Source organism: Mandrillus leucophaeus, unplaced genomic scaffold (genome assembly GCF_000951045.1).
Source record: "Mandrillus leucophaeus isolate KB7577 unplaced genomic scaffold, Mleu.le_1.0 Scaffold694, whole genome shotgun sequence".
In the NCBI taxonomy this organism is placed as follows: Eukaryota; Metazoa; Chordata; class Mammalia; order Primates; family Cercopithecidae; genus Mandrillus; species Mandrillus leucophaeus.
The window spans coordinates 564085-576779 of NW_012107519.1; the positions used below are offsets into that span (position 1 = coordinate 564085).

General features: G+C 38.0%; 1 protein-coding gene across 1 annotated transcript in view; it reads left to right on the forward strand.

The window, feature by feature from the left end:
* Positions 1-1773: 1773 nt before the first annotated feature.
* The window catches only part of JMJD1C (jumonji domain containing 1C), a 310806-nt gene continuing 299884 nt past the window's right edge, over positions 1774-12695 (forward strand). Inside the window, exon 1 of the mRNA XM_012002668.1 lies at positions 1774-2279. Within this exon, the coding sequence (XP_011858058.1) occupies positions 2112-2279 (168 nt within the window). The 5' untranslated portion in view covers positions 1774-2111. The remainder of the gene's footprint in view (positions 2280-12695) is intronic.

Sequence of the window (12695 nt, forward strand, 5' to 3'; positions counted from 1 at the left end):
ATATGTTGGATTATTGTCACCAAGCCACTTTACTGGCTCCTTAATCTACATTGATTTTAGAAATCTTCATCTGTAATTCTTCATTATACAGTGTACACTGAAAAAGTGGACTTGGAAATAAAATTGCCCGAGCAAAATTAAGTTTTTCTCTCAACTTGCCAATGTGCATTTTTGGATATGTTTTGCCTTTTTAATTTATTAGAGTTTTTTGTTGTTGTTGTTTTCGGGGGACTGAGTTTTTGCTCTTGTTGCCCGGGTTGGAGTGCAGTGGTGCGATCTCGGCTCACTGCACTCTCCGGCTCCCAGGTTCAAGCGATTCTCCGAGTGCTGCCTCCTGAGTAGCTGGGATTACAGGCGCGCGCCACCACCCCCAGCTAATTTTTTGTACTTTTAGTAGAGAGGGGGTTTCATCATGTTGGCCAGGCTGGTCTCGAACTCCTGACCTCAGGTGATCCGCCTCCCAAAGTGCAGGGATTACAGGCGTTAGGCACCGCGCCCAGCCTATTTATTACAGTTCTGTGTTTGGTCTTTAGATTAGCAAAATTCGACCATGATTATTAAAATCCATCCTCCTTATAATTTTGGTTTCTAACCTATTAGCAGTGGTCATGTTTCTCCATTTCAAATTGCCCAGCTTGAGTGTTCTAGAGAAAACAAATAAAAGCCTTATAGTTATTTAAACATTCAGATTACTAAATATTTTTAAATAGAGGTTCAGGAAAATCTCTAAGAGACTGAAATTTAGAATATTTTATTGGACTAGAAGAATTTTTAAGCGGACTGTAATCACTAATGCCACTGAAAAACCACAACTGGGATTTTTAAAACTACCTATAAAAAAGCAGTATAAAGTGTGCCTGAAATCGAACTGCTCGCTGACATCTGTAGGGAGGTTTGATTTATAACAATTAAAGAAGTTGATCAAAGAAGAGTGTTCCAAGAGATCTGTGTGTAGGTTAGGGAGTCCTATTGTAATTGGATGGGAAATAAATATAATTTATTTTCTTGAATTGTGATTGGTTAAAATCCTTTTCTTTCCGTGATATTTTCTAATAACTGAATCTGGGGATTTTCTCTGCTGTTATTATCCGACCTACCTGTGTGTTTGAGCTATGTACTAGTACTAAAAGCACTAAGACTGTCGCAGACAAGGTTTGTGAAATTTCAGGACGTTGACAAGGGCCCGCCACGGAGCATTTACTGTTCTTATAATAAAGCAGTGACGAATTTAAATCTCTGAATAGCTTAAACATGTAATTAGTATCGCTACAAAAGAAAAGGATGATATTTTCCCCTTCGTTTTCCCTTGAAGTCATGAACGGTTGGTTCTGCTGTGACTTTGGGGCTTAGTTTTCAGTAGAAGTGTTGTCCTGCTCTGCTGCTGGTACTGCGGTACTGGTAATTCAGGCTAACTCAGGCGGCGGGCGCCGTGTGCTCTGAACATCGCGCCGGGGGTGAGGCGTCAACCCTGGAGTTTATTTTGTGATCAAAGTGGAACCACTACACTTCACTTTCCCCTCACCTCCACTTCTGAGGGAGCAACGAATACACAGGTAGACCCCCAAAAGCTTTGAATAGCTGTCGCCTACTTCCCCGCGGCCGGCTTCCATTTCTTGGTCTGCCGCCGCCGCCACCTCTGGAACTCGGAGGACCCCGTGGCGGCCGCCGCCTCCGCAAGGCTGGGCACTACTTTCCGTCTGCGGTGGTTCCGCCGACCCTCCCGCGGCTCCTGCCCCGCCCGCGCCGGCGGAAGGAGACGCGCTGCGCGTCGCCGCTGCCCGAGGAGGGAGACGGAGCAGTACTGGTCGCGGTGCGGTGGCGGCGGCTGGGCTGCCTCTGGGTGTTCGACGGCCGTGTTGGGTTTTCTCTCAGTTTTCTTGTGTGGCGCTGCAGCCCAACGCTGCGAATCTGGGATTCCAGAGGAGTGTTTGGGGGAGGGACCGAGGTCGCTGTGTCCGGGGCAGAGCGGCCAGTGCGCCCCGAGTCTGCGCTCGTTCGGGGCCGCTGCCGTGCCCCGGTTCGCTCTCCTCAGCATGAGCGGCCGGTAGGAGCGAGGTTTCACCGGTTCCCTCACACTGGAGGAGGCAGCGGTCGCTTCGGCAGCGACGGCTATGGCGGTGGAGACGCGGCCGGAGCTGGTGGGGAAGCGGTTCCTGTGTGTGGCGGTCAGCGACGAGGCGCGTCCGGAGCGCTGGGAGAGCGGACGCGGCTGGCGAAGCTGGCGAGCGGGGGTCATCCGAGCCGTGTCACACAGGGACAGCCGCAATCCGGACCTGGCGGTAAGAGAGCGAGCGCCCCCCTTCCCCCCTGCCGCGTCCGCACCCGGCTCTCGCAGACGTACCTTGCGGGCTTCCCTCTGGCACCTCGCTCAGCCCGGCCAACTGGCGGTCACGCCCCTCTGCCGAGCCCTTGGCTTGTTTGCCTGCATCCCTTGCCTGGGTCCTTGTCTCTCTGCGAGCGGCTTCCCCAGGGGAGGCGGTGTCGGAGCGGGACTCCCGGGATAGCCGCGGAAGCCGCCCTGCCCCCAATCCCGGAGGGGTCGACCGCAGCTCCCCGCTGTGGCGCCTGGGCGGCCGCAGAGACCTCCCCAAAAGGCGGAGCTGCGAGTCCGGCGCCGCACGGGCAGGTGGGGGTAGGGGGCGGACCACTCATAGCGATAGGTGGCCAGCGTCCCTGGCATCTCTTTTCTTGGAAAAGTGTTCATAGTGTTGTAGCTCGAGACTTAAAACTTGTCCTGTAAGTTTGCTGAAGGGGAGGGAGGAAAGGACAGAGACCTTCCCACACAGTCCGGGGATTCCTTTGTGTTTTAGAGGCAGAGGCCGTGGTGGTGGCGGTGCCCGGGTTCATCCTCACCTTAATAGATGCTTGGCTTTCTAACCGGGAAGGTTTATAAAAGTGAAAAATTTTGGTATGGAGGGTAATCTCTTTCTTTCTGTCCCCAGTGTACTTTTTTTGTTAGAGAGATGCAGTGCTTTGGAGTCAAGCTGTTTCTGGGTTTTACATGGTTTTAAATAAGACGAAAAATGTCAATTAAAATGTTAAATGCCATGCAGAATCGATTGTCTTTTTTTTTCTTTTGCTTTCTTATGTGTGACACTGCCAGTGTTTTCTTTCAGTAGTGTAGATATGTGCGTGATTTTGAGCTGTAATGTGCTCTGTTGTGTTCCCAAGTGCATTCTCACGGAGGGGCAGCTTGAAGGTAAGGGGCGTAGTAGAGACAAGACATAGACTAGACTTCCCAAGGTTGATTTATGAATACGTTATCTATGAAATTTATTTGTAGTGCCCTGAGCCACTTACTTTTTCACTGAAAATTTCAAATTTAGGAATATTTTTTTCCCCTTGTATGCATGCAAGCTTACAATTCCAAATTAACTGTAATATCTGTACAGGTATCTACCTAATGTTTTTTACCTACCTATTTTAATAGTTTCTGAGTGTTTTTGTAAACTCGGATTTTCATCACTGTAGTCAGTGATATAGTTAATGCGGCATGTATTAATGTTGACTCGACATTGCAAAATAGGTATGTTTTGCTAATAGGTGTTTCTAACACGAAATAGAAGTAGTTTTGAAGGTTTTGGCTGGTTATTTTCGTACAAAAGTGTATAATCTTCCTTAAGTATTGCTGATGTTAGTGGTTCTAGAAATTGGGAGTTCCATCAGTAACAACTTTTATTTTGTTTGTGTAAAAGGCTGAGGTGAGAGGATTGCTAGAGCCCAGGACTTGGAGTCCAGCCTGGGCAACATAGGTGAGACGCCCCCCATCTCTAAAAAAGGAAAAAAAAAAATGTATATATAAATGACTTTATTGCTTTCTTAGTTGAGAATTTAAGTGATGTAAAGAGGAAGTTTACATATATTAGTAAATGGTAAGGTGGTATTAAGCTGGATATTAAAAAATAAATTATCTGTGGATGGTAGAGATTGACTGGAAAGAATGGGAAAGAGTTTCTTCAGGTGATGGAAATGTTTCCTATCCTGATTGTTGGTTACACAGGTATATATATTTACACAAGTAAATATATATATAAATATATATATTTGTCAAAACTTAACTGAATTGATACTATCTTTACATTTCACCGTATCTAATTTTACCAAAAAAAGAAAAATGTATGTTGAACCATAACTATGTGAACTCTTGATGAGTTTTTTATCTAAGTCTTTATTTGAAAATTTGAATATTACTAATTTAGTTTTTTTAGCCTAGAATCTACCATTTTATATTTATTTCCAGATTTTCTTACATTCATATTTCTTAAACGAAACTTGGAACAGTTTAGCATTAACATAATGTAATATTCCTGTTAGACTGTGATTACTGCAGAGTAGATTTTAAGTTACATGAAATTAGGCTGGGCACAGTGGCTCATGCATGTAAACCCAACATTTTGGGAGACTGAGATGGGAAGATACTTGAGCGCAGGAGTTTGAGACCAGCCTGGGCAACATGGTGAAACCCTGTTCCTACAAAAAATACAGAAATTAGCCAGGCATAGTGGTGCAACGCCTGTGGTTCCAGCTATTTGGGCGGCTGAGGTGGGAGGATCACCTGAGCTCAGCGAGGTTGAGGTTGAGACTGCAGTGAGCCAAGATTATGCCACTGCACTTCTGCCTGGGCAACAGAATGAGATCCTGTCTGTAAATAAACAAATAAATATATAAAATGAAATTATATGGAAAATGTTGAATAGGCTAGCTTGTGATTTTTTTTTTTTTTAAAGCTACAAATATGTTTAATTAAAAACCTGTAAGTATATTAGAAGTCCTGGCTGAATACACCTGTGGCACATGATTCGGAAGGATAATGATAAGAACTTGAAAGTAGTTGAGGGAATGCTGTGTCTCAAAGACAATCAGTTATTCTTATTTTGGGTCTTATGTATGAGGAATTGCCACGTGCATTAAATTTCTATAATTGTTTTAACTAATTAACGTAATCTTGGTGGTTTAAATGTTATACGCTTAATATTTGGTAGTTCTAGAGATGAAACTATGATGAAAAGACCTGAATCTTGCTGGGCTAAAATCAAAGTGTGGCAAGACTGTTTATTCTAGGAGAGATCTATTTTCTTTCCTTTTCTAGTTTTTGGAAGCTATCCACATTCCTTGGCTCATGGCCCCCTTCCTCCATCTTAAAAGCCAACCCAGTTGTAGCTCTCTGACCATTTTTCCCTAGTCATCTCCTTCTGACTCTCCTGCTTACCCCTTACACTTCTAAGTGCCCTGTTGATTACTTTGGGCCAGTTGACATAATCCAGGATAATCTTGCCGCCTGTGAACCATGATTCCATATAAACTTTAATTCTCCTTTCCCATGTAATGTAACAGTTGTAGGATCCTGGGATTAGGACATGGATATCTTTGGGATTAAATTATTTTTTACCACACCGTGGTAGCAAATATATTTCTTGTACAGTATGAACATATATACTTTGATAAAAAGAAAGTAAGATTAAAATTTTATTTTTTCAACCAGGGGTTATAGTGATATTACTTTCTAATCTTTTAAGTAATAAGTTTAATTAGTAGAGTTTTCATTAGGTTATGTTGGATAATTTCAAATAGTTTGTCAACTTTTTAAAAAAATGGCTTGAGAACCTTTTGGGTTATCTGTATTGAAATTATCTTTGCTAACAAAATATCTAAGCCCTTTTTATGCATGAGGACCAAGTTGTTGAAGAAGTTGAAATATATATAGCACATTGTGAACCTTTTTCATTTTGAGCTTCTTTTTTAGCCCCATTACTTAGTTTTGTCTTGGGATACATTTTTGACATTACTGCTGTTCTACTTTTTGAGGAATTTTTCTAGAAAATTGATAGTGTAATGTAAGGAAAACTGGCAGTTGAGAAGTACTGTTGCATAATATTTATCCTTGAATAATATTGTGATATTAATTAAAGAGCAGACATCAATTTACTCTCCTCTTGTTTAACTTAGCTTCCATTTATGTTCTCAGTGATTTATTTATTTGCTTATCTATCCATCCATTCATCCACCCATCTGTCTACCTTTCTTTGATGCTTAGGTTGATTGTATTTCTGTTTTCAAGCCAGTTCTGTCTAAAGTGTAAGTGTTTAACAAAATACGTCTGGTTTTTTCAATAGAGAAAAGGACAATAAAAAAACATACTGTATTTTAAAGGCCAAACCCATAAATTTGCTTGTGTTTAGGGGTAACTTGGGAATGAAGAGTTTAAACTGTTCTGAGATGTGTATCAGCTGATAAGTTATTTTGCAAAACGTCTGTCTTAAATATGAATAATATTCATGTTTAGGAAATTTAAAGTGATTTATAATTTTGCATATAAAGAAAACCCCTTTTTGTGTTTGGGTCTACCCATTTCTGCTTAGTTTTCTCATTTAAGTTTCTTATTGAGTTGGTAGCGTTACATTTCCTTGTATGTTTCTTTATGTCAGTCTGACATTTATGTTGTCTTGCATCATTATTAAAAATGCTAATTTCTGGTCTGTTTACAAAATGTTGAATGTATGAATGAATGAAAGTGATTTTTACTTCATTGGTCAATATGACCTTGATAGGTTTACTATAGCAAAATTGGTTTTGCTGGTAGGTAGAAAGACTTCTATGACTGACATAAGTATGCCAACTATTTTTCACACTCTTGAATTTGTTACTGCTATTGGTGACAAAGATTTGAATATAGGAATATGACTAAATTGCCCCAATGGTAGGACATAAACTTGTGCAGTTGTTACCACTAGCTAGTTTTAAAAGAAGGTGATGATCACCCAATAAATGTTAATTGTGTTTCCGTGTAAAATTAAAGGGGCTATTGTTTTATATGATCTTTTGACCCATCATTTATATGTTCTAGCATATATTTTAAATAGGGAATTCCAATAATTTCCAATAATTTTAAATAGGGAATTCCAATAAGTTCCAATAATTTTAAGTAGGGAATGTTTTCATTCATTAGAATAATTGAACTATAGAAATTTTATCATGCAAAACCTTATCGTCTTCGTATAGGGATATTATTGCATGTGAAAGTAAAAATGTTAACTAGATACTTCAATGTAATTGAAAGCATACACAGGCTATTTCCCTGTATTTATAAATTTTATATATTATTTTTAGACAATTTTAAGTTGTATACAAGGAATGTCTTTAAGTATAAAATTCGTTTTGTGTCTTTAGGTCTAAAATTCATTTTCTGTCGTCTTCACATATTTAGTACAGTACCTAGCATTTACTTAGGTGTTCGTAAATGCTTACTGAATAATAAAGGAATATCATAAGTTACTTGAATATTTTAATTCATACTAACCATCTCAAGTTTCTATTACTATTTACTTTTTTTGAGACAGGGTCTTGCTCTGTTACCCAGGCTGGAGTGCAGTGGTGTGATCATTGCTCACTGCCACCTGGTACCCCTCAACTCAGGCAATCCTCCCACCTCAGCCTCCTGAATAGCTGGAACTACAGGCATGTGTTACTACACCCAACTAATTTTTTAATTTTTTCTTTTGTGGAGATGAGGTCTCGCTTTGTTGCCAGGCTGGTCTTGGACTCCTGGCCTCAAGTGAGCCTCCCAGCTTGGCCTCCCAAAATGCTGGGATTACAGGTGTGAGGCACCTACACCTGACCTTACTATTTACTGTTAATTGTAAATTTTTTGTTTCTCTTATGGCACTGTGTACATTCCCCTCCCCAGTATCCATTCTGTCTTTTATCCAGTTGTGTGGTTTGAATACAGGGTAGGCCATGATTTTTCTAAGCTAAATTACAGAATAGAACTCCATTGGTTGGTACAGGCCATAAATGGATCCAATTGGAGTGATTCCAAGGATGGCATTGTGTGGGTATGAGTCTGGAACTGCTTCAGCCGTTTTTCTACTTTAAGGTAAACCAATTTGAAGGCAAAGCTGACATAGAGAGGTTAATAGCATTGACATGGTAGCAGGAGAAAATGTGACTGACCAAAGTTTTTCTGAATCCTACATACTACTGTTGAATTTTTCTCTTATGAGAGTTTTCATTTTGGGAGAATAAATTTACTTAAGGTTTAAGTGTGTTTTGGTTCCTTTTTCTTTCCCTTGGAAGCAAAAGTATGTTAACTGATACACATGGTAATATTTCACTCCACTCTTTTTGAATAATGAAAGCAGCATTTTCTTGAAACTTTTAAATTTGTTATTTGATGTTCAGATGTTAGAGTCTTGTCATACTGATTTTTTTTTTATAACTCTGATTTTCAGAAAAGGTGGTATGTTCTGCTTTTATGTGTCCAGGTATATCCCAAAGCTTTGTAAATATTAATTTGTTTTAATGTGTATGAAGTATAAATACCTAACTTAATAAATATTTACAAATAAGAAATAGCATTGAGTTTTTATATTAGGAAGTGAACCATAATCCCTCACTGTTAAAAAGAAATTTCAGGAGAGCTACATCAGTGTTTCAGAAATTAGCAAGAGAGGGCAAGCTTGGCTTTTTTAGATCGTATATATCATAAAACCCTAGTTTATACTCTGTCAGTGTTGGTCAGATAAATAGCTGTAAGTCCACTATTCTTTATCTGCAGTTCTGAAATTCAAATAGCTGTAGCAACTACATTTTTTAATGATTCGTTTGGAAGCAAAACCTGACTAAACTCATTTTTTTAGTAGAGCTTAATAGGAATTGAGTATTTTTTATAGGAGAAATATTAATGTGCTTAACTTTTAGGGTTCTGTTCTAAATCCTTCAGAGGTGTTAGGTATTGCCTAAGAATTGTACTGTATTACCATAGTTAACTAGCATAATGTAAGGACTTGTACTGTCTTACCATAATCAACTACCATCATGTATGCTATAGGCCAAGTGTGGTGGCTCAAATCTGTAATCTCAGCACTTCAGGAGGCCAAGGCAGGCAGATCATTTGAGCTCAGGAGTTCAAGACCAGCCTGAGCAACATGGTGAAATCCTGTCTACTAAAAATACAAAAAGTAGCCAGGCGTGGTGGTGTGCGCCTGTGGTCCCAACTCCTTTGGGTACTGAGGTGGGAGGATGGCTTGAGCCTGAGTGGTCAAGGCTACATTGAGCCATGATCATGCCACTGCACTCTAGCCTGGGTGACAAAGTGATACTCTGCCTCAAAAAAATAAAATAAAATAAAAAAAGCTACATTTAACTTTATAAAAATCCAATAAATTTTTAATACTAAAATATGTTGGAAGAGTTTGGATGAGGGATTGTTATTTGAATACTAATATGATTTTTGGTGATGTAGATTTAATGACAACAAATACTGCTAATTTTGTTTGTTAGGAGATTTGATAGTGATCATATGTCTGCCTAATTTCAGATAAATAGTTTTTCTAGTGTGGATTTTAGCAGACTTTTTTTTTTTTTTTCCATAAAGACAGGGTCTCACTCTGTTGCCCAGGTGGGGGTACAGTGGCATAATTACAGGTCATGGCAGCCTTGACCTTTTGGGCTCAAGAGATCCTCCCACCTCAGCCCCACAAGTAGCTGGGACTACAGGCATGAGCCACCATGCCTGGCTAATTTTTTTTTGCTTTTTGTAGAGATGGAGTCTGACTGTGTTGCCCAGGCCATTCTTAAACGTCTGGGCTCAAGCAGTCCTCCTGCTTTAGACTCCCAAAGTGTTGGGATTAGAGGTGTGAGCCGTGGTGTCCAGCTTCACACTTTTATTAGATACAAAATTCTTAATCTGACAAATTTTTAAGGATTATGTACTTTTAGTTTTACAACTGGTGTTTACTAAATTGTTAATGTTGAAACATTGTCTGAAATTATAGAATTGGATAAAATCCTTTTGTGTAGAATTTATATTTTATATTCTAGCTAGTTTATGAAATTATTCTCTTAAACCCATTGATGAAAATGTTGATTTATCTTATACTGTAGAACTATTGTTTTAATTATAGAATACACGGGCTAAGTAGAAAAACAGCAGCTCACAATCTGTTTACTGTTTTGTCTGGCAAAACAAAACTATGCATAGTGCTGACTTATGAAAAACTCAAGAGTTTTTGAAATCACACAATCAGTAAGTGTCAGGGCAGGAATTTGAATGCAGATTTCTGATTTCAAATCTGTTATCTCTGTACTCTGCCATATTGCTTCTCCCAATGGTTTGTGATTCACAGACTCTCAAAGTAAAAGACAGAAACTTCCTTTACTTGTAATGTTATATATTCTTTCTGAGCCCTTTCTCTTTCTTCATTTCTGTAACCCTATGGTTTAAACCTCTTGGGCTTTTATTTCTCCTTCCTTCCCATCTGCAGTTCCTCTTATCTTCTTAATTTGGTATTTCAAATTCAGTCCTTTGCCTACTGTTTGTTGGTGTTGTTTTAATCTTGTTACTTCCTTTGGAGATTTTACTTGTACTATGTTTCATAATTACTCACAAATCTGCAATTAAAGATTGGCCTTTCTTCAATTTGATCTGCCATCTCTACTGTTTGGAAGCTTTACATTAATGTCCCATATTTGGGTTTGAAATAATGTGTTTAAAGTATAATTTATTATCTTCATGTGAAACCAGCTGCCATTTTGAGATTTAATTTGAAGTCTCACCTGGGCTTCAAAACACCTTCATCTTAAATGTTTTTCCACCTTGAATGTCTGCATTTACTTAGTTCTGCAGATTTCTTCCTTTAAATTGGAACCCGCTTTCCTGTCTCCATTCTTTTCAACTTGTACTACCACTTGCTCAAAACCTTCGTTGCTTGATTTATTTGGGTTGTATCTATTGATACTTACTGTATTAAAAACTAAGGTGAAGTTTTTAAAACATAAGAGCAGTTTTTCATAAGTCAGCGCTATGCAGACATAGTTTTGTTTTGCCAGACAAAACCCAAGTAGCCTGCTGCTCTGTACACTGATGAAAGAATGAATGGAAAAGGCAAATAATGTCTTAGTAGTATTTTGAGAAGTTTTTATCTTACTAATCCCTTGAATGGATTTTGTTGCCCTGGAAACATTTGGTGAAGGTTATCTGTTCATCTAATTCTCTTTAGTAGAATTATTTACATTAGTGTCACTAAATAGTTAAATTTTAAGTTTAATTTGGCTTCTTCATCATTTCAGGTTTCTTCCAGTATTTTCTATGTGGTTATATTGCTTATGAAAATTATGTGTTTTGAACGTAGAAGGTTGCATGTAACATGCCAGAAAATGTTAACATGGCAGTAGAAATAGTCAGCATTCCTAGAATAGATTTCAGATTTTTTCAAAGCTAGAAGAGGTCTGTGTGACTAATTCATTTCTTGTGAAAGACTGACACTTAGGAGCTGAAACATCTGATCCATCTGTTAAAGTTAGGAGTTTAAGATTCAAAAATCTTTACGCTCAGAGGAATATCAAGGAAGCAGTATGCTAATGTTTGGTTAAAATTTTGTGTTGTTATTTAATATAAAATGGCTTTATGTATATTTAACATGGAAGTTATTTCCTCCCTATATTGTGATTCTATAGATGGAATCTTCATGCAATATAGGACTAGGAAAAATATTTGTATAAGAATTTAAAGTTGATGAACTATTCCAGTGTGTTGAATAACATCATACTATTTTTGGTCTATGTTCTTTTTCTTTTTTAAAATCACATTGATAAAACTATGTAGAGCCTATTTTAGAGCGTTTCCACTCTTCCCTAAAACATTTTATTGCCATAATTTTCAAAATCTCTGATCATATTTTGATACCAAAGTGAATCATTTTAAGGGAAACCATTTTACTTTACATTGTTCATCTGAATTGAGAGTAAGTTGTGAATATGAATATAGACTGTATATATACAATTTCACCTTTCCGTAATGGTTTTGAAATATACAAACATACGTGTAGTTATATAATAGAAATAATTATTAAGACTCTTGGAAGTATTAAATATAACAAGGAAAAAAGCAAATATGCTTACAGTTAATATAATATTGCATTAAATTTGCCTCTGAATTTCTCAGTCTTGAGCAAAATAAGAATTGTGATGAATTAAAATACCATTTATTTTCAGAGTGTTTTTCACTAGGTTCTACTACCTTTTTGAATTGCTTTCTTTGGTGTCTTGGAAAACTAAGTGACCAAAGGGTATAGGAGACAAGAAACCTGGGAGCACTGAATTCTCATTTTTATCCCTTTCAATTAGAACACCATTGATTTTATCAATTTTATTTAATAATGATTTCATAGGCCAGAAAATTAGGTTACACAGTTCTTTTTTCAGAGAGAAGGAAATAAGCCATTGATAAAGAGAGAAACTTTTCTTGAAAAAAAAATCTGAATCTGGTAGCTTAATACAAGGGAAATAGCAAATGAAGAGCTCTTTCTTGGTAAATAAGAATCCAGTGTGTCATTATAAAGTATCACTTCATGAGGATATGCCTACAAGAGATTAAAATAATGTTGGGATATGTAATTGTTTAGTGAGCAGTGGAACCTAAAGGAGAAGAAACTAATAATAAAAATGACTAAAGTTCACGATTGTCAACCTTTTATTTCTTGCACTCATTGCAGTGTCCCGGTGGATGGGGTTAAGCTGTAGCGTGCGGAATTGTGGAGGAAACATGTTTGAATGGGTTTTTTTTAGACCTCATACCCAGATGCTGTGATCTTAGACATGGAGTATAGGACAAGAATCTGTACTAAAATTTATTAACTTTTTTTTTTTTTATTCAAAACTTCTTGCCAAAAAAATTTTTTTTTTTTTTTTTTTTTTTT